Raw genomic sequence first — 21,834 nt, 5'->3', positions numbered from 1 at the left:
AGAAGATAATATGCTGCAAAATGTCATTGAAATACCTTTACGATTTCAACAATTCTATAATATCCATTTCCCCAGGGTATGCAAAATGTTGCTGAATCCGCGCAATGTTGAGGGACAATGCTGTTCAACATAACGTTCAACAAACGTAAGTGGATATGGAATGTGGGGACATTGTTGAGCTAAAAGGGACATTGTGGCGAGAAAAAATCCCTCTACGAAGAGAGGATATCCCATCACAAAAAAGGAGAGGAAATAAAAAAAATAAAAAAGAGAGCAAGTCCCACCAAACTTGACCACCAAATAGAAATAGTTTGAAAGTGAATGAGCGAAATGGTTTTATATGAAATCCACTGAAATAAATGATGAGTGTTCTTAGATATACCTTTAATTAAATTACATTTTATAGATTTATACCGTAACTATACATTCGGCTCAATTTTTACCTCAAAAAATACCGAAAACGGTCACTGTGGTGGAGACCATTTTACCCCCTTGAGTTAATGCGCGGAGTTTGCAAATTTACAACAACAAAAAAAACAATACCACAACTACGCTTAAATTCCACAAGTTTCATAATATTCGTGTGTAGATTTAATAGTCACTGGTCGACAATGGGCTTATCGGCCTCTGCCCACGATCGGAAATCATATTCCTCGATGTTGGTACAAACTAGACAAAGTACACAGCAAAATGTAAAATTTCAAAAATTTTAAATTTTTTTATCGATTGAATTTTTTCTATTTTATCGATTTCAAAATAAAATTTTTACCTCTTATCGATAAAATATATTTTTAAAATACCGCAAATATACTGACGAATTCAAGTTATATTATACATATGCAGGCCTAATATCCGCGGTCACACTGAAAAATCATATGATCGATTTGCAGTGAAAAAATTTCCAGACAGACGTCGGGCAGAAGGCAGAAAAGTAACTTATTGTTTTCGACGATTCCTCGTATATTCTGGAGTTGCACCTTAAAAATTTCACGGAGCATATAAATTAAATTGAAATTACAACTATTACAGGCACGGTCACACGTGGATTTCTTTGGAACAGTTGAATTTCCTTTCCGTTTTGTGCAAGTGAGAAAAAATCAGTCAAGATGGCATTGAGCGACGCTGATGTACAGAAACAGGTAAATAGGAGATCAAAATGATTAAATGTACTATTTTGGGGTAAAGGCACTTAGCATGTTCCTGTGCAAAGGGAGGGTTTTAGTGGAAATTGTGTCTTTAATATGCAATCAACCAAAAAGATGGCGAAGTCATGGGATCCAAAATGATTCGAAGTCATGTGAATTTCTCATGGCAGCACATTCCTATTGACCATTGTCTGTCCGCCTCATTGGTTATCACTTGTACAATGCCAACCTATTTTGTTGAATTAAACCTAATGTGTAGTAAAAATGCTGGTTATTAATTCAAATACTCTACGCAAAAAGTGAGTACAAAAATTCGTGTTGGTCATGTGACATGGGCTCCACCATTGAGTACCGTGTGTTGAAGCGAGACAACTAGTGGGTGTTTGCGATGCTGCCCCTCCACACTCTCTGTCACACGACCAGCCCACCCCCCGCCCACCATCCCCCTTACGTTATCAGCCGAAAAAAACGAAAACTTTCAAGAAAACTAAATAAATAATTGGGGGAAAAAAAGAACTGGAAATTTGAACAAATTGTTAATGTAATGGCCTGTGATTCGAATACTCTTATCAATGCAATTTTCAGATCAAACACATGATGGCGTTCATTGAGCAGGAGGCCAATGAAAAAGCCGAGGAGATCGATGCCAAAGCCGAGGAGGAGTTCAACATTGAGAAAGGACGCCTCGTCCAGCAGCAGCGTCTCAAGATCATGGAGTACTACGAAAAGAAGGAGAAACAGGTGGAACTCCAGAAGAAAATCCAGTCATCCAACATGCTCAACCAGGCTCGCTTGAAGGTGTGTGCGGTGTCCCGCCTTCCCGCTAAATCGATTCCATAAAAACCCATCTCTGTGTGTTGTTTAGGTACTGAAAGTGCGGGAGGATCATGTGAGCAATGTCCTGGATGATGCCCGTAAACGTCTGGGCGAGGTCACCAAGAACGAAAGCGAATACAAGGCCGTCGTGACCAAGCTGATTGTCCAGGGCCTCTTCCAGGTGATGGAGCCCAAGGTGACACTGCGTTGCCGCCAAGTCGATGTGTCGCTGGTCCGCGACATTCTGCCCCAAGCTGTGGAACAGTACAAGGCCCAAATGAAACAGAATGTCGATCTCCACATTGACGAGATTAACTTCCTCTCTGCTGATACCTGCGGTGGTGTGGAGCTGTTGGCCCTCAACGGACGCATTAAGGTTGGAATCCTTCTCATAACTTTAAAATTGTATTTGTCTTCAATTTGAGATTATTTGCTTGTAGGTGCCAAACACGCTGGAGTCCAGATTAGAGTTGATTTCCCAGCAGCTTGTGCCAGAGATCCGTAACGCCCTGTTCGGCCGCAATGTCAACCGCAAATTCACCGATTAAATTGTTAAGTGCATGCAGATGAAGTGAAGAAGAAAAACCAACCAATAATACCAGCAGGAAAAGTTCAATTTTAAAAACTCCACTCCACCCACAGCATAATGAAAAAATCAACGTAAAACCGATCCTCATGGAAGGCCATGGCCAAACCTGGTGTCTGGTGTCTATGTAGGGATTGTATTATCAATCAATTATAAATTATATTGCCGTTGTCTCTGTATAGTTCTGAGTGATACTGAAACACACTCAGAACCCCCATTCGGTCTTCAGTTATATGAGATATCCATACGCCCACAACATTTACATATATGTATGCCAATAATTACTATATACATATATATATTTTAGGCATACACAAAATCCTATCAGCATACGAAAAAAAGAGCCTTGTAATACGAGTTTGTTAAAGTTTGTTCGTTTTTTTTTTTACCTAAATGTATATTTGCTGAACACAGGCGCATACACTTTTGAAATTTTTTTGCATACATTCCTGCCCTTTGATTTTTGAACCCCCTCCCTCCCCTGTTCTTTGCGTTATTTACTATATTATTGTACATTAATTTCTGTCGTCTATAGTCTTTGTTGAACACTTTTATATGCATCTATGTGTGTCTATGTTTGTAATTATTCATGTGCAGCAGTGAGTGTGGAGCAGTAATAGCAGCAGCATCAGAAGCCACAGGTGCCACTGGCAGTCTGTGCAAACCGTACACTCAGCATTGTTGCCTGCGGAAACACCGAAATCGGATCGGATATCGGTCTGATTTCGCTGAACCGAAGGTGACGTACGATTGCGCAGCAGCCACTGGCACAGGAACCACACAAATATCATCCAATGTCTGTTGTTGGACGCGTAACGAGAATACACAGTTACCACGCAAAAGCACGCAAAAACGCACCCAAAACCCCAACCGAAACGAAAACACGAAATGAAGTATTGCCAAGTACGGCCCAGAAGTAGCTAAATTTGTTGACCCTCAAATCCAGCTTCCACTCTACATAAACCATAACTATATACACTTAACTAAAAGATAACTAAACAAAACATATATATAAAAAAGAAAACTACAAAAAAAAATGGAAATTAGATTGAAACAATTTATGGAACTGCTGCTGACTCGCGATCTGCCACTTGCCACCACTGCACCTGCACCTGCATCATATCATGCTCTCAAATAATTTGTGAAGTTTGTGTCGTTCATAGTGTATTCTATTCTCCAGGCTCATTTTTAACCAAGTTACACACCAATTGCAATTGTTCAAATACGATGATTAGCAACTACAAATTTAGCAACAACAAAAATACAAACAAATAGCATATGCGTTATTATATAACATCGAGTACTATATACATTAAATGAAATACGAGAAATGCAAGAAAAAATTACTTTTAAACAAAATTTATGTTGAATAAAAACAGTATTTCCAAAAACTAAACTAAGCGAATCCAAAACTTTTTGCACTCCAAGGAATAAAATTGGGTAGCGGAGCGACAACTTTACTCATTGTAACGACGGATTGTTGCTATGGACTTCCCCCCTGCCTTATCAGCGACTTTTAAGATATGTAAACGCCTATGCCCTTTTTCCCAACACTTCAAATATAAAAACTAAGAAACCGGCCCAAGGAACTATTTAAATTTAAATTTTCCAGAGACTTTAAGACCATCAAGTACTACTGTATGTTAGTCCTCCGTACATTCTATTTTTGTTTATATCATTAAAATTAGCGTGTGGGATATTACAATTAATCAAGCAGATCGCTATCGTCAAGACCTGCGGCTAACTCCGTTGAATATAATATCTGATTCCATTTCAAGTTCTCATAAGCGATTGACTACTGTAACCTTTTCCACGTGACACTTGATTGCTGCGTTAGCTAATTACACTAGACAACAAAATCCACCTTTTTTTACTCCACGAAACCGACTTTTTCTGATAGATATGGGGACTTTAAATTTTTGATTGAAACATGCTTTTTATTTCATAGTTTTCAAAAATTAATTCTTGTGTCGTATTCCGAGAAAAGTAAAAAACGACACTGAGCCAGAGATACCAGAAAATACGATTTTTGGGGGTTTGGTCAAACGGCTGCACCTTAGCCGTTTATCCATACATTTCCATAAACAATACCATCAATACACAAAAAAATACATTAAACATTTTCAAAACCTCAAATTGATCCGAACAAGTTTTGTTCGTGGCGCAAAAACAGTGCTGCAAAGTGTTATTATTTATACTTTGTTGTTGTGTCGCCAATTACAAGACTCGTCGCATAATTGAAAATAAAAAGTACGATCAATTATAGCACTAACCATACAGTATACTGTATGGTTTGTGATTATAGTGTTTATTTTTTATATCATGTATTCCTAAATATTTTTCTACGAATGAATTTGGGCTGGTCACACTTTGTGACTATTTCTAGTATCGATATCGATATTGCGCTGATCGATCGTGTAAATACATTCGTATGTATATACAGGCTGTGGGAAAAGTATACCCACATGTTTTGGGGGTGGCATTGTAAACTAAACTAATATATTTGAAAAATTTTTCCATTTCACTACCAGAAAAAAAACAATTGTCGCATCCGTCACATTTGTTGTATTTCATTTATTTGTTGTATACATACAATTTCATGCAATTTAAAATATTCGTAATTCCATACGCTCTGTTCACATAATAATTTGCGTTGAAACTGGTGGTGGCCTTGCATGCCAGTCATATATTGAATCATCTTTTCCAAATCTTTATTTCGAAGATAACCTCGTCAAATTCCATACTGGCTTGGCGCCGCGCTCTCGTAGATGAATATTAATAACTTTTTTCCATTTCTTTTTAATATATATGCATATGTGCCGGGGGTAGATTTTTAAATAAATAATACGAACATACAAACGGGCCTGCAGCTCATTTTACAACATAAGGAATATATGTATCTTGTATGCTATGCTCCCCTGGTACATACATATTATCTTGATCTCCAGTTTGATAGATTACAGTGCGTGCAATTCTTACTGATTTCTTGTTCGAGATGCCTCTCCTGTGTGTGGTGATAATTTTTTTTTGGTACATAATTGTAAATCTTTAAACCTTTATTAACACAATGCTATCCGTTTCCTGTTTGTATAGTTAAGAAATATATTGCATTCACAAATCGAGAACGATTGAGGATTGTGGGTGAGTTTTGTTGAACAATAATTTAGAAGTTCTCTCTCTCTTCGCCATTGACTTGGGTGGAGGAAGACTTGGGGAGACTATCTATGCAAATCTATCGAGAGCACTGTGGTGTGTGTGTGTGTCTGGTGTGTGGATGGTTTGGATTTGGGACAGGCGGCTCCGTTTGTGTTGTTCCTTCTAGCCATGCTCTTTTTCGTTAACCAAAAATGTGTTAATCGCCATTCTTTTGTTCGTCCTCAGATTCGGATTCTGGAAAAAAGCCAAAAAATACATGTAAAAAGTGAACAAAAGTTTCCAGAGATCTCTTAAAAATAATGGTTTAGTCATATTTGATGTGTCTGTCCAAATGATTATTGGCCAAATGTAACTATGAAAAGTTATATGGACACCCAATCATTCTTTTGCTCTGGCATGACCGAAATTAACCTCTTGGAATTGTGCACAATGGGTTTTGTGGCACTCCAAGATCTTGGTTAGAGGCATGCGCCAAATGTAATACAATAATTTTGTCCAGATAAATTTATATGAAACAGCGAGGCAGGACTAAAACCTAATGTGGTTGGCATATAATCCTCATGACTACGACGAACGTTGGAGTATGTTCGGAGCGGATACTTATTTGGGAGAATAGGCGGCACAGAATTCTGCTACGTTGGAGTTTTCTGTCCAAATGATTATTGGCCAAATGTAACTATGAAAAGTTATATGGACACCCAATCATTCATTTGCTCTGGCATTACCGATATTTAACCTCCTGGAATTGTGCTCAATGAGATTTGTAGCACTCCAAGGTTTTGGTTAGAGGCACGCTGCAAAGAATACCATAATTTTGTCCAGGTTTTCATTGGCCTACGTTGCTCTGGTTTTTCTTTTGGAGCAACGAGGCAAGCAAAAAACCCAAATGCTCTTGCAATTTTGTACAATGAAAGTGCCATCCAGGACAAGACCATTCTCAAAAATTGCACTCATATCGAACCCCACTTTCGTTATAAAATATATCCTTACCTTCTTCGGCTGACTGCAGCCATTCGACAAACTTGCGCATTTGTTCGAGGAAATGCATTTTGCCTTTGTTGGAATGACCATCCTTGTACCAGCGCAAGATGATTTCCTCGGAGAGGACCTCTGTTTTGTAGAACAACAATATGATCTTCTGGAAGGCCTTCATAAAGTTCATGTTCTCATAGCAGAACTCCTGCACCTTCAGGATCAGGGCCAATTCCGAGCGGTCTGTTGAGGCGAATGCCTGCAACAAAGTGCAGTATGTCTTTAAGTGACGAACAGCCTGATCGGTGACCAGCTCCTCCTTCTTGTTCCATTCGCCCAACGACATGATGGTAGACCAAATCTTTGGACCAAACAAAAATGAAACGATTAAACTCCTGCTGTCAATCAATCGTTTGTTCTCGATTGACTTACAATAACAATTATCTCATGATCGGGAATGTTGTTGCGTGCCGAAAACTCTTTAATGTCAGCGGTTATCTCATTGTGTGCCTTCTCATCGTTGATATCATCGATGAGGGTCTGCTGCAGCTCGCGCTTAGCCTCCTGGCTAGCCTGGGCCTTGTGCAGCTTGATGATCTCATTGAGTTCCTTGTCAAGAAAAACTTGTTTAAAATATTCCTCAGTACGTTTGTTTGGTGGGAAAAAGTCCATAAGTCTTAAAGTGAAAGAAACAAGAGGACATGCCCATTAATAAATGTTGTGAGCAAATTATCTTATAGATATATGTCATTGTATCTTATAAATTTGTACGAAATTAAATCGGCACCCAAATGAAGCCAATGTTCATTTGCGAAATAAATAAACTCCGTAAAATTACTCTAGGAACATCAATTAAAGATACACAACTGAATGGTTATAACATCTTCCTGAGAACATTCCATACTTGGACTTAGATGACAGTAGAATACGAAATAAAATATTCTCAAATAATCTTATGAATTTGTACGAAATTAAATCGACACCCAAATGAAGCCATAGTTCATTTGCGAAATAAATAAAACTCCACGAAATTTACTCTAGGAACATCAATTAAAGATACACAACTGAATGGTTATAACATCTTCCTGAGAACATTCCATAACAGACTGCAGTCTAAATTTAAAACTTACTTGCTTTCCAGTCCACCCTTCTTAAGCGCCTGAATCAGATATGCAATGCCCTTCTCTTGCTTGAACGTCTGAAATAGCTCCAGTAGAAACTCCAGTGCAATGCCATCCTTGATCAGATGCTCGTTGTTTAGTACCAATAACACATTTGGCGGTACAGAGCCATTAACTAAGGATACAAATATATTAGGTTCGAATTTCTCAAATAGATAGAGATAGGACGAAGGATTTCTTCTTGTCCTTGGGCTCGTGGCTTTTGGATTTGGTTAAATTTTGCATCCAAGAGTCAGTATACCAAGAGTAACTTTTTCTTTAGCCCAATCTCAGCTGCAAGTCGAACGAGGGTCTATCTAGACTCGACTCTAGGATACGCTGGCTGGGCTTTGAGGCGAGAGTTAAAGGGTTATACGAAGACTTACCTAACCAGAGCGCAGTCATACGCGCAAGCTTGATGCGTTCACTTGGAGTAAAGCCCTTTACGAATAATAGAACTTTACCCATCTCCTCTTCGAACATTTTCTCAAGGTACTTGTACCGTCTGATGAGCTTAACAAATACCTGAAAACATAGAAAAATTCACATTAACTGGGAGTTCTTTACATCTGTACATCATTATTTTCGACAATTATTTTTAGTTTTGTTGCAACAAAAGAAATCTTTAGATTGTTGGTTTATTATCTACACAAAATAAAGACAAGTAAAATGTTGCTTTTCATGTTGCATATTTTGACACCAATTACATCGTTTAGATGGATAACCGGTTCTAATAATATGCAATTGAAGCAAAGGTGACCTTCCAGGTGTGGAGTGTACTGTGTATTATATATACTTTGCAGCTATAGAAGCTGTTGTTGACACATAAGAAATCTTCGGATCGTTAGATTGTCTACAACAAACCAAAGACAAGTAAATATGTGGCGTTCCATGTGGCATAATCTGACACCGACTACATTTTTGAGCTTGTAATCAGTTCTAATTATATGCACACAACACACACACAAACTGGAATCGGATCGGATCGGTTCGGTTCAGCTGGGATATGCAATGATCTACAAACCTGCTCATGGTTGCGCATGGATTCCATGCTCTCGGGGGCATCAAAGATGCAGTAATTTGTGCGCGGCTTTTCGCCATCCTGACTAATGGAACCACCAGGCACTGAAATAAAGATATATTAGAAATTGTATAGCTCTTAGACTCCAGCAATTATAAGAGACTTACCTAATAGACCACCCGCAATCAATATATCGAAGAGAACTTCACCGTAGCGACGATAGTCGAGCTTGTTACCCGCGATGTCTAGATATTTAGAGATTTGTTCCAAGTCGCCATCAGTTTTTTCGAGACCAGCAATGACCGCATCACGGAATCCCGTTGGGTCATATTTTTCTCTTTCATCTCTTTTTCTGGTCTTGATGCGTTGACCCGATAGCACTGGTCTTTCTATTTTTTGACTCATACAATAAATTGCTGCACAATAGATAATACGTGTAAACGGTTAACAGTTAATTTAGTGATTATTTCAGTTAAATGCTCAACTTGAAACTAGTTGAGTATATGAGCAAGGTCACAAGATCGATTGCCAAGTACTAGCTTTCGAATTGCTAGTCAGACGTTATTGTTGTGTTAAATGCTGCTGAGTTTGAAATGCTGTCTAACCTAAAAATCCTCGCCTGCCCGAGTGTACATGTGCTTTCCGTCACTCGCACTCACACACACTTCCAAAAGCACTAGAGGGCAGAGAGACAGAGAAAGAAAGAGAGCGCGCGCGAACACTCACAAATACTCACACACGGACACACAATCTTTTTACAGTTTGATAATGCCTAAAGAAGAACAAGGGAAAGCAAAGCGAGCAAAGGAAGAAGCACTGAGAGCCGAACGGAGATGAAGAACGACAGAAAAAGTAAGGCGAGAAGTACAGAAAACCATCAAGAGAAGAACCACTGAAAAAGCGGAGAAATTAAAGAAGAAAAAATGCAAAAGCAGGGCAGGGAATAAACCAGCCTATACACGAAATTCGACAAAGAAACAGTAAAGAATAAAGTGAAATTTTTGACGTTGTTACTGGTAGAGCAGCTCGGGCTGAGCTCGGAGCAAGGGAAACGAGGTCATTGTACATACAAAACACACTCGTACCTTTGTGCCACTGTGTGCGTGTGTTCCCGTTGGTTGGGGGGTGGGAAGAGTGGAAATTGTCAAACGCAGAAACGCAAAAAGATGGAAAATACGCAGTCGTTTCCAAGTACAAATTCAATTGGCGAATACATAGAGATAGAAGAAAAATTTAACAAAGACGTACGTTAACTTACACTTTCGCTTAACGGAAATAAGTTTGGCCTTTTAGCCGCTTCCGCGTGTCCTCGTCAGTTATTGAAGGTGGAGAGGGGCTGATTTGTGTAATTCAAGGGAGAATTTAAGTGAGTATGTGTGCGTGTGTGCCTGTTGCTTTTCACAATTTAAAGAGAGAGCTACAGCCGTTCGTCTGCGTATGTGTGCGTTTTAAAATATGTAATTTAATTTAACCTCGCACAGCGGTTACCAATACACACACGTACTACGCAGACATACACAGATCGAGGCAGAGCAGATGTAGAATATAATATTTCGTTTTCGCCGACTACGGTCTTTTGTAGCTTACGAGTTTTATTGCACTGTAAAATTGACACGCACGCACACACACACAGCCACAGTGTCGACAGAGGCCGAAGAGAGAATTTCCTAACGGAATTTATGTTTTCGAATTTGTGTTTAGTAGTTACAATTTTGTGAATTTGAATTTCAGACTTTGTCCGGAATTCTATTTTTAACAGCTATCACAATCGGTTACTAAGTATTATGTTTGTTTCAAGTTCTCAGCGCCCCCGGTGCTGGCCTGCGCGCACCACTTTGTTAAATGAAATTCAGAAAGCGAATGACATACACGAATCGTGCCGAACCGTTCGACGAGAGACGATAACGAAGAGACATGTGGTTCGGCGCCATTTTGAAGCAACATTTGTCATACTACACGAATAGAATAGAGGGAGGGACAAGGGGCCAGAGTATGCATATTTTTGTGGCTTTTATTAAATAATGTACATATGTATATGCATGGGTACAGTCGAACAAAGGCGTAACAACTGTCCCTAAATGGTTTATTGCGTGAATGGCTGCCGCTACTTGATGACTAAACCTCGTTTATACATTATTATGTATGTATGAATGCATGTGTATGTATGATACATACCAATTCGTACATAACCTTTTTCTTCGACAAAGAAAAAGAGACATGGCCGTCAATCGCAAAATGAAAAATTTGATTCCCTCACTTTCGAGATATGTTGTGCATCTGGGCTTAATAATAGGTATAAATTTGACTCGGTACTTACGATTAAAACAAAAAAATCTGTTTTGCTTGGAATAAAAGTAACTTTTGAGTAGCTTTTTGGGCTGTTTTTGTCGCTGACTTTTTTTGTCGCGGTCGAGTTTTTTTGGAATAGATAGAGCTGCAAAAAGTGTGCCCGCTTGTTGATTTACCGTAAATACAATTTAGTGCGTTTAACCACCACTGGTAATACAGCTCTTTTAAAGCTAGATCCGGCTACTTCTAAGATTGCCAGACAACTTTGAAAATCTGTTATCTGTGTAAAAAACTGTCCCGCATTAAAAAATTTGGAAACTGTAATTATGAGATGCCGTAAAAGCTGTGTCGATTTTTTGTTTATAATGTTGGATATATTTTAGCTATTATTATTTTGAAAATCCTGCTAGTTTTTCAAATGATTGAGAAAACAAAAACAATATTCTGTTGGCAGCACTGACATAAATAGTGTGCCCGCTTGTTGATGTACAGAAATGCCACAAAAAAAGAAAGTTAAGTGTGACCACCTCTACATCTGGCCTGGCGCTGTAATTTTTTGTTTTTGATAAAATGATTGAAGAAAAAAAATCAGATTTGCCAGAACTGAGTGTTCCTGGGTTTAAATATGAGCAGCTCCGCGAAGTTATCTTGCGTATGCGAGCGCTTCAGCGCTACAGCTTCTGTGTGGAAGCACAGATCGACTCAAATGTGGGCAAGGTATGGAACCTAAAGGATTTCCTTGATTAAATTATCACTTTATCAATTAATGCAGCTCCGGCAGGGTTTTCTGAGATTACTGGAGGACTACTTGACCCTGGAGGAAGTGGCCTCACTCTACACGGTGTCCGTTCTTATGTTCCTGGTGACGGAAAACGAGCGTCCCCGCCAGTTCGATGAACGCCTGGAGCTGCTCAACGCCAGCTTCAATTATTCTGATACGCTGAAGCCCACAATGATCCACTATGCCACGATTACCATGCTGGACAGCCTTAAGCTGACACCATGCGAAGAAGAGCACGGTTATATATACATGCTGGAGGCCATGCCACACATACTGGTGGCCTGCGACACGGGCAAGATGATCGCCCTCGGACTGCTGCGCGCCTTCATAGGCGCTTTGTCTAACACCACCTTAGTTCTGCACATTTATCGTAACGTGAGTCGAATGGAATCCGGTCAATGCTTTCCTAATAGCAATTATTTTGCAGCTGTGGGAGGTATATGATATGGTTCAATCAATCAACCAAGACACAATCCTCGCGGACTGGTCCCTGTGTAAGACGTATATCCTAGTCAAATCCTTTGCTTTGCTTATGAGTTCGACGGCATTAAACTCCTGTAATCTGGGGCTGAGGCAGGCCGGCTATCAGGGATTTCAGATGCCGCCCATAGCCGCAGAAATCTCGGAATGGTTCACGGCGTTGCGCGACAAGATTGAGGAGAAGCACACAAACCTCTCAAGTAAAACGGGTTTTAAGGTATGTATACGGCGCAAATTATATTCCATATCTATATGTCGTACACCTCCACAGCTGGTGCGTTTTATAGACCAAAATATATTGAGATATTTGACTGAAGAAAGCAACGAAACTACCTCGGAGGCGGGCATTGAGACAGTCGCGTAGTTTATATATTATATTATATTATAGTTTATATGTTATCCATTAGTAAATAAATCATAAGCTACAGATTCGATTCATGATTGTCGCGGCATCATTTGAACTTCTTGGTAGTCTTTCGTGCTGGTGCATCCACAGGAACCACAGAAGTGGAATAATACTTGATGGAGATTCGATTGAGAAAGTACAAACCCACCAGGGAGAAGAGAACACTGAAAGAATACCCAACCATCTAAACATATGCGGGAGGAAGGAGAAGGTGTCTATTATTTACCTAGTTGTGGCACACACACGATGAACAATGCCCGCAGCGGCCACCGTGAGGGACAGGCAGAAAAGTATCTCCGGCACCAGCTTGGCCTGAAAGTCCGGGCCAAAAATCAGCATTTCGGCATTGGACACGCATGTGAGGCTCAAAATGAACAGCCAGGAGAAGAGGTATCCGCCCACTAAGACATTCAATTGTGAGCCATTGAACCAGTCGGCGCAGAAACGGAGTGTGGCAAAGATAACCAGGCTCAGTATGCCAGAGATGATTGAAGAGAGAAGCGTATTCTTGCTACTAGTTGAGGCAGCTGTAATGGTGTTATCTTTAATAAATTAGAATCGCCCCAATCTACGTTTTGCTTACACATTTCGATGCCGGCGTCTTTGTTGTATGTGTAACTCAGTGTGACCGCGGACTATGCGTTGAAATATACGGTCCGACCGTCAGAAATATACCAAAATATACCGTCTTATTTTTCAAATATACCGAAAAATACTCGAAAATATTCTTCGTTTTTGATCTTCCGTCGAATATTACTAGCTATATGGAATATCTAGCCATGCCCACATAATTTTATCCGATTAGTGAATCACTTTTGTACTTAACTGGCCTATTCTAAATACTTGCTGCTATTGGATTTCTATGTACCGTTGAAAATAAAATTGAATAGATTGATAAAATTGACAAAATATACCGATATACCGTAAATCCACTGTAATTTCAGCACAATTCACATGTCCGCGTATTTCTGGAGTTTTCTGCAGGTGGCAACGCTCGAGCTATTCATCACAACAACATTGAATTGGGTTTAATTTGTTTTATAAAATTTGTAAATAAAACCCCGCTAAAACATGGCCTCTCTGCTGAAAGTCGCTACCAGCACGCTCCGAAGCACATTATGGCAGACACGGAGCGTGGCTACCACCACGCCGCAGCTGATAAAAGAGAGTAAGCTGCTTGTGCTATTGGTTGTTTCATAACCTTTGAGTGGAACCCTAAATTCTCTTGCAGTCCAAGAAAAACAGGAAAACAATGTAAGGACCTATGAGGGCGTGAACATAGAGTCGGAGCGTTCCGAGAAATTGCTAAAATCCGCCTGCCAGACCACCTTCTGCCCAGAATGCACGCTGGGCCTGGATATCAAGCACACCGACGTGCTTATCCTGTCGCAGTACGTCCGATCCGACGGATGCATGCTTCCCAGACGCATCACCGGCCTGTGCTATCGCCAGCAGAAGAAAATGGGCACCCTGGTGACGATGGCCCAGAAGGCGGGTCTGATGCCCAACCTGGGCCCGTCGTGGAGCAAAAAAGATCCGAAACAGCGTTACGGCTGGAAGAAATTTAACAAATATTTCCTCGAGTCTACAATCAAATACTAAAACTAGTGATAATGGGCAATAAATGTATTGATGTTTATACTAGATTCCATTCCACTTTTATTTGTATGCTTTGCTTCATTTTTTCGCTTGTCGAGAACGGTCACATTTCCGTGGCGTCTTTAGTTTAAACCTTTTTTGTTTCCCGCAAAATTTCAAAATAAGCGTATTATTGCAACATGAGCGCAACGCACGTCGAAGTTCGGCTTAACAGCACCGACCAGTGAGTACCACCAGCACCTGTTGCAGTTTAATTGATTTATCGTTTCCTTTTTAATAGACCAATACCGGCACTTCGCTTTGTATTGACGCCAGCTGTGAACGCGTTCTTGAAATCAAATAATAACCTGCCGCACAATGTGGCCTTCAAGCCTGACTTGGTTGAGACGGACCCCTCGCTGGTCGCCAGTGTGCTCCTGGAGCGTGACTGCGGCGGCAGGCCAGAGATCGCTGGGGAGACGAAGGCGTTCTTTCATTTCTACAAGCCGCATGCAGTTGCTGCAACCGCAGACTCTGGTCTCTTCGATGGCGCCGTCGATGCTGATGGTGCGGCTGTCGTAGATGCTAATCACGTCTTGCTTCCATCCAACAAGTTTGTGGGCTTGTGGGAGACCTTGATTTTCGAGAAGGGTCTGAAAGAGAGGGTATGTTCTATCTGTAAAGGATTGACACAATTTATTCATCTTTATGGTGCTTGCAGCTGTTGAAATTCGCCATGTCTGCGTTGACCTTCTCGAAACATCGCGTGGACACGAATTTGATTGCCTGCAATCGTCTGATCCTGCTGCATGGTCCACCTGGCACTGGAAAGACGAGCCTTTGCAAGGCCCTGGCACAGAAACTGGCCATCAGGACGCATGAGGCCTTCGCCTACACACATCTGGTGGAGATAAACAGCCACAGCCTCTTCTCCAAGTGGTTTTCGGAGAGCGGCAAACTGGTGGCCCGACTTTTTGCCAAGATCGGAGAGCTGGTGGCGGACCGCAACAATCTGGTCTGCCTGCTCATCGATGAGGTGGAATCGCTGGCGTATGCCCGGAGTTCTATGAATAGCAACGAACCGCGCGACGCTATGCGTGTGGTCAATGCGTTGCTGACGCATCTGGATGAAATCAAGACGCATCCCAATGTGCTCATCCTGGCCACCTCCAACTTGGCTCAGAGCATCGATCTCGCCTTTCTGGATCGCGCCGATCTCCGCGAATACATTGGCTATCCGGCCGTGCCGGCCATCAGATCGATTTACAAGAGCATGCTGGTCGAGCTCATGTCCGCGGGCATTGTGGAGTGCGAGGCCCTCGAGACAGAAGACATCGAGGAGGGACTGCTCACAGATCTTTCCGAGCGCAGTGTTGGCCTCAGCGGTCGGACCCTGCGAAAACTGCCTCTGCTGGCTCACGCCCAGTACACCGCCAGTGAACTTTTCGAGGAGAATGGCAAGATTTTCCTGTCCGACTTTCTGGATGCAATGCTGCTGGCCCTAGAGCAGAACATCCGCCAGCACCAGCTCTTGAAATCGGAGTCTATGGAAGGCCCCAACCCCAAGTAAACAGAAAAGCAAACCAATTTCTCTTATGAGAACGAAAGAAAAAACAGAACCTCTCCACTTTATCTCCATCAAATGCAAAACTCTGTAAACTTCAATTTTTTACAATGAAAAACAATTGAGAATCCCAGACTGAATCCAGGAACTGCCTCCGCCTCCTCTTCGCTGCTTGGTTTCATTTGCACAGACACACGACACAGGGATTTTTTCCCATTTCTTTATCCAGTTTTTGATGTGAAAATCAAGCGTGAAATCTTGTTATTTCTTTGCAAGCATCCCACATCGGCTCCTCATCTCCATGCAGGCATCGGACCGGACCGGACCAGACCAGACCGGACCCTACGCAATCTCAGCACTTTTGCCTAAGCAGAGAGACACGCACTCGTCTGTCTGCTAAGAACTCACTCAAGTCCGGGTCACACACACAAGCTGGACAAGGGATAGACAAGGGCGGCCCACCCATCATCATCATCTGGGGGATATGGATGCCTTTGCTGTTGCAAGTGCAAGTGACGACTAATCAAATTTGGTTGAAAATTTGATTTTGTGTTGATGCTGCCTGTTGATCCGCATCATCCGTTTGGAAGTCGTCCGTCCATTCACTGCCTCAGCTGTGGGCCAAATCGATTGGGGGAACCTAATGGAGCAGCATCTGCAGTATGTCTCTATGTCTAAGAAGTGTCACCACAAATGCAGTCAGATGAGTGGCAGTCATTGGCAGATATAGGGTTCTACAGCTTCGAAAATATGTTATCGAAAGGGGTTCAGAATCGATAAAAGATCGATGTGATTACGAGAACAATAACTATTCGAATAGTTGACATTTCTACAAATTGATGCGACCTAAATATTTCTCTGACGCACTCTAAGCCTCTGACTATCTTTAAGCCCACCTTTGTGACCTTTAATTAATTCAGAAAAAAAGTCTGCCAGAAACAGATTCACACAATAGAAGGATGGAAAAGGGGATAACAGTACAGCAGGACACACGACAGACGACAGGTGGCCATAAACCGAGTTCGGCAGACAGTAAAAATAGACAAATAGTGGGCGCCACGAGTTATGTGAACGAACGGATAGCTGCAGGCCCCATAAAATGTAGATGGGTGGCAGTGAATGGGGGCAAGAGTGCGATAAAATAGATTCCCCGTTGATGAAAATGTGATACGATGCCTCTAGTCCTCGTCCTCCTGCTGGGGGGCATATAAAATATACAAGGTTTATTAGCCACACGGCAACCGGGAATCAGTATCTAAATGTGGCGCATGAGGGAGGCGCTGTATGGCAAGAAACTCAACAGACGATAAGCGTAAATGGGACAGCAGGTTTATGGCCTTGTCGTGGAATGATGTGGCTTTTGTTTCGACAGCTGAAGAAGACAAAACAAGGATTTCTCCAGTCGGATCTGGAAATGTATCTGATGGATGTATGGATGATATGGGCAGGCGAAGCAATTAGTTAACACAAAGAAATATCTCTTTTCTGTTCCTCTCCTCTGGCGCATTCAAGTCTGCACAATGTAGTGGCAGAGCTGTCAGTGGAGACGATTTTCCAGCTCATCTGGCGACGTTGGTTGTTGATTTTTACATTTTATGCTCGAATGTTTCTTTTATTTGTTGTAGTCGACTCCGGTGGGGGTTCTACATTTAGCGTTCAAAGTATCCCAGCATTCATTGGTCTCCATTCCCATTGCTTTGTATTTGCCAATCTTATGTCTGCTCACAAGGTATACTAAACTAAAGGTAAGCCGTCCCAGAAAGCACCGTCTAATCCATATATCTGGGAGCAGTCCAACAACAACACGCATTTTGTTTGAGGATTCACAGGCATTCTCGTTTGCACTTTTCCCTTGTGAGTGTCGAAGAATAAATCTTGGCCCAAGGACTTTGCCAGCGAATCTCTAAAATGGAACCAAAACCAAAATTTTACCAATAATATGCCAACAATAAGGAGTATGGCAATTCCATGATTATTTAATATATGTATATTCGCTTGGGCAATAGAATGATAATGTAATAAATACAAAAGAACAAGATGACCCATGCTGTAGTTCCAGGATCTGCAAAAAAGAGTGATGAGAACTGTCTATTAATCTCATTTTTAGCTGGAAAACTATTTACCTTTACATTTAAAACCTTTACTAAATACATGTACCCTTCGGTATATCGTGGCTGGGCCCAGAGGCGGCAATAAAAAGGAAGCGGTTAAAGGTACCTTGAAAAAAACTACAATCCTTTGCTGAAAACTCCTACGCTACTGTTGCATCTGGCCGTGTATGGGTAATATGAGAAAGAGATTCCCCTGGCATAAATTGCGAAATAAATGTGCAATGTTTTTTGTTGAGCCGGTTGCAGTCGGTCCACATGCCCAGGACCACGTCCTCCCACCCCGCCCAGCAACCATTACACCCCCCGCACAATCATGCAGAAGCACAGAGAATTGAACTATTGATGGCTACGTTTATTTATGTTTTCCTTCTCTCGTTTTCTGTGTATCGGAATGGGGGGGATAGGCGGCGGTGGGAGGGAAGCCTGTAAGCAGCATTTCCCAATTGCATTTCAGCAATATGGAAAATTTTGCTTCCACAACTACAAAATTCCCATTGTTATCCTGCTCCTGTTATTTTCTGCTCCCTACTCCTATTGTTGCTACTGCTGGAGCATTTGTTTCATATTTATTGTTTGGATTTGAAAGCTTACCATTTTGTGGGCGTTAAGAAATTTAAATTCTCCGTCCCCACAAGCAGCAATCAACATGCTTTAAGCTGCTGTAAAAGCTGAAAAATGCAATCATTGCAAATCGTTGGAGCCTGCATTGAAATCGATAGCTTTTCATTGGTTGGTCATGTCACTTAGGATTAGTGCTTTATTGGCCCAATATTAAGTGACCCTGCGTACGTATTTAATTGGCCTTAAAGTTGATATTTGCTGGGCAATTCACTTGAACGAGAATGTAAATGCAACTAAGAGAGGACAAACAATTTTAAATGTTATCTGCCGCATTCTGAGAAGTACTCAAAAACTGTGTGCTTTTTATAAACTTAAAATACCGAAGAAGGATTCGAAAATCCTTTCCTTTTCCTTTACCGACAATAATAAATAGCGGTTATCTGAGACTTTCTTATTCTCTTCCTTTGGACAACGTTTTGTCTATAGTGATCAATGATCTCGAAGCTGCTGTTTTCAATTTTACTTAATTTATGAGAATATTTGCCTTTAATCAAGACGTAACTGTTATCCTTTTTGCCTCAAAAAAGGAGGTATAAATATTTTCAAACTCACTGCAAAAGATATTCCATCGTCCAAACAAACCATCAAAGATTTACTTTTGTTTTGGAGTTCTGGCCCATAGCCGCTTCATCGCTAGCAGATTCGATGCAATTTTGATTTAATTTAAATTCCTGCGGCTTGCTGGCAGCCAGACGACGACGACGATGGTGGCGCCACGCCCCAACTCTCTTTGCAGCAGCTGCAAATATTTCGCTGGGGCTCTGAAAATTGCTTAGCTATTGACCAGGGATCGTTAATTATGGGTATGCATACAGACATATGTACCTACATATTTTTGCCAAGAACTTTTGTTGGCAGCAGTTACCGCCGAAAAAAAAAAACAGGAAAAGAACGCAGCCACAATGGTGGTGCTGCAGAGGTTGTAGGGATTGTGCTTAAATTAAATTTGAGTTGCCTTCAAAACGCTGGATTCAATATTTTTGAAAGCCATTTTCTTGTACGATAGGAATGTGTGAGGGTAAGGGATATTCCAAAATGGATTGTCAACAGACTCCCTCTCTTGTGACTCCACTACAAGTACATAAGTTTAGTATTAGACGACGCGACCCCTGCCACGGCACGACCTCTCGACAACTCTACGTAAAGTGAAGCCAAAATGCAGTAGAGTCGTGTTCTCAATTTAAATTTCGCTCAAATTTGTGGTAAAGTGGAATAAGATAGGATATCTGTTTACAAGGACATCTATTGTGCTAGATAATAAGATGATACAAATATTATATATATGCAATATATAAATATCTATGGAATCATGGCTGTACATGACTCTGATTCCTCAAAATACGACTATTTTGGTGCCATGAAAGCTCCTTCAAACGTTCTAATCTTAAATTATATAGACTTTCGCAGTTTAAAGGCTTAATAGGATCGCTCAAGGGTCCTCAAAGATTAAGCTCGCGAAATCAATTAACAATTCATCTTGAATTTCACTTCCTTTCAATTTGGAGGAACTGAAAGTGAGAACAGGAACGATATATCTAGATTCCCGCACTAATACGCATATGTCCCGTTACGTTTCTCGGCGCATGTGTGCGAGTGTGCGAGTGTGTCTGTGTGTTATTTATGCCTGGAACGTGACTGGAAATATGAAATGCAGCAAATGTGTTTACTTAAATGAAGTGAGTGAAAATTGACAAATACATATCCATACACACAGATACGCACACATCATGGGCGAAACTGCAGTCACACTAATATATACCCGTAAGATGAGGGATGTAGGAGTGGCGGAGAGTGGGGCAGAGGTAGGGGTGGGGGCAGGAGATGAGTCGCATCCGACTAGCGGAGCTTAGGGCACATGAAAAATGCGCCAAAAATGGCAATGACGCTAATCCCTTGGCCGAACGCTGTTCACACATGGACCTGCACACACACACACACACACACACACAGTGCACACCCCAGTGCACATGTATACACTGTAAAGAAATATGTCAAATTCAATAACAGACATGGAAAGACAAGGAAGAGTATCGTTCGGTTCAAGCCGTTGATACCCCTTGGAAAACTCATGTGGATTGAATTCTGGTTTTCATTTTAATATTTGCTTATATCATCGTGATATTTAGTATTTTCGGCGCACCGACGACCCATGAAATCCACGAGTCTGGCATAAATTCTTGAATCAATGGAATACCTAAAGGACTTCCATTTAGATCAAATTTAGCTGGGAGGTAAGAAGGTACATTAAATGGGCGATCGATGGTTGATCATTATATATAGATCAGATATAGAATACCTTATTATACTTAGTAAAGTAATTTAATCTTTAAAAATCTTTAAAAGCAAACAAATTGTTTCCACAATAAAATATATTTGACCGATCGTTCGGGATATTTCTTTGCATTACCAACAGCCACTAAAAAACATCCTACCTCCCTGATAGGGTATAACAAAGTGACGTAGTACTTCCTCTGCTCCTTTTCTACAATACAGAACCCAGCAGGAGAAGAAAAAGAACGAGAAGCAGCAGGAGCATCAGCAGCAACTGTGGCGCCAAACTCTGGACAATGGTAGCCTCCCTCGCACTGGCCTTATAAAAATGTACGATTTTTCTTCATTTGATGAAACGAAATACAATTTCTCAACGAGCAAGTGAGGGAACGACGATGGAGCACAGCACAGCAGAGCACAGCACAACGCAAAAAAGTTGGTTGCAATTGCAATTGCAATTTTCTTGCCAAATCAGCGCACGATGGCTTCGTATATTGACATTTTTAAAAGCCAATATTTCCCAGAGTTCGACTTACATTTTGCTCCATTTTCACTGTGATATGAGAGGCGGAGGAGAGCGAGAGGCGGAGGAAAAGAGACATTCACACAAAAAGTATGTCCAAAAGTTTGGATGCACGAATTAATTTATTTGACTTTGGGCAATGTATAAATATAAATTGAATGAGTCCCGTACCGGAACAGAGGAAACGGGATGGGGAGGGGGAGTGCATGAGTTACTGTTAACGATTGTTTGGCCAACTATTGGAAAATGGAAAAGATTCAACTAAGATACGAGTTTGTTAAAGAACTTTAAAATAACAAAGCAAAGTTTGAGATTCACTATTTAGATTGTATGCTGAAAGAAACGTTTAGAGAC

General features: G+C 41.1%; 6 protein-coding genes across 8 annotated transcripts; 4 read left to right on the top strand and 2 right to left on the bottom strand.

The window, feature by feature from the left end:
- The first annotated feature begins 1,029 nt into the window (after positions 1–1,029).
- On the top strand, positions 1,030–2,962 carry LOC6591718 (V-type proton ATPase subunit E). The gene is made up of 4 exons (XM_002017375.2): positions 1,030–1,139; positions 1,731–1,943; positions 2,011–2,337; positions 2,402–2,962. The coding sequence occupies exons 1-4, from the start codon at positions 1,107–1,109 to the stop codon at positions 2,507–2,509; spliced, it is 681 nt and encodes a 226-aa protein (XP_002017411.1). The 5' UTR covers positions 1,030–1,106; the 3' UTR covers positions 2,510–2,962.
- A 2,620-nt stretch (positions 2,963–5,582) lies between these two features.
- On the bottom strand, positions 5,583–11,231 carry LOC6591709 (protein krasavietz). Of its 2 annotated transcripts, XM_026986196.1 has the most exons (9): positions 10,444–10,550; positions 10,115–10,192; positions 9,024–9,272; positions 8,860–8,960; positions 8,222–8,360; positions 7,806–7,971; positions 7,108–7,351; positions 6,694–7,036; positions 5,583–5,937 (listed from the first exon to the last, which is right to left on the bottom strand). In XM_026986196.1, the coding sequence occupies exons 3-9, from the start codon at positions 9,259–9,261 to the stop codon at positions 5,900–5,902; spliced, it is 1,269 nt and encodes a 422-aa protein (XP_026841997.1). In that variant the 5' UTR covers positions 9,262–9,272; positions 10,115–10,192; positions 10,444–10,550; the 3' UTR covers positions 5,583–5,899. The 2 variants fall into 2 exon arrangements, with proteins under 2 accessions (XP_026841997.1, XP_002017410.1); XM_002017374.2 differs by lacking the exons at positions 10,115–10,192; positions 10,444–10,550 and adding an exon at positions 11,174–11,231.
- Positions 11,232–11,700: 469 nt separating this feature from the next.
- LOC6591708 lies at positions 11,701–12,847 on the top strand. 2 transcript variants are annotated; one of them, XM_026990879.1, is made up of 4 exons: positions 11,701–11,853; positions 11,918–12,301; positions 12,354–12,623; positions 12,678–12,847. In XM_026990879.1, the coding sequence occupies exons 1-4, from the start codon at positions 11,716–11,718 to the stop codon at positions 12,768–12,770; spliced, it is 885 nt and encodes a 294-aa protein (XP_026846680.1). In that variant the 5' UTR covers positions 11,701–11,715; the 3' UTR covers positions 12,771–12,847. The 2 variants fall into 2 exon arrangements, with proteins under 2 accessions (XP_026846680.1, XP_002017409.1); XM_002017373.2 differs by having other exon boundaries at positions 11,705–11,862.
- Positions 12,768–13,420, bottom strand: LOC6591707 (protein KRTCAP2 homolog). Its single transcript, XM_002017372.2, has 3 exons — positions 13,396–13,420; positions 13,039–13,339; positions 12,768–12,976 (listed from the first exon to the last, which is right to left on the bottom strand). Exons 1-3 carry the CDS (start codon positions 13,397–13,399, stop codon positions 12,859–12,861), a joined length of 423 nt encoding a protein of 140 aa, XP_002017408.1. The 5' UTR covers positions 13,400–13,420; the 3' UTR covers positions 12,768–12,858.
- Positions 13,421–13,836: 416 nt separating this feature from the next.
- LOC6591706 (28S ribosomal protein S18a, mitochondrial) lies at positions 13,837–14,468 on the top strand. Its single transcript, XM_002017371.2, has 2 exons — positions 13,837–13,980; positions 14,044–14,468. The coding sequence occupies exons 1-2, from the start codon at positions 13,884–13,886 to the stop codon at positions 14,412–14,414; spliced, it is 468 nt and encodes a 155-aa protein (XP_002017407.1). The 5' UTR covers positions 13,837–13,883; the 3' UTR covers positions 14,415–14,468.
- Positions 14,469–14,558: 90 nt separating this feature from the next.
- On the top strand, positions 14,559–16,102 carry LOC6591705 (pachytene checkpoint protein 2 homolog). The gene is made up of 3 exons (XM_002017370.2): positions 14,559–14,634; positions 14,692–15,055; positions 15,112–16,102. Exons 1-3 carry the CDS (start codon positions 14,591–14,593, stop codon positions 15,958–15,960), a joined length of 1,257 nt encoding a protein of 418 aa, XP_002017406.1. The 5' UTR covers positions 14,559–14,590; the 3' UTR covers positions 15,961–16,102.
- Positions 16,103–21,834: the final 5,732 nt, after the last annotated feature.

Source organism: Drosophila persimilis, unplaced genomic scaffold (genome assembly GCF_003286085.1).
Source record: "Drosophila persimilis strain 14011-0111.01,24,50 unplaced genomic scaffold, DperRS2 tig00000000-arrow-pilon, whole genome shotgun sequence".
In the NCBI taxonomy this organism is placed as follows: Eukaryota; Metazoa; Arthropoda; class Insecta; order Diptera; family Drosophilidae; genus Drosophila; species Drosophila persimilis.
Note: the sequence above shows the minus strand (reverse complement) of the source record. Positions and strands in the feature narration are given on the sequence as shown.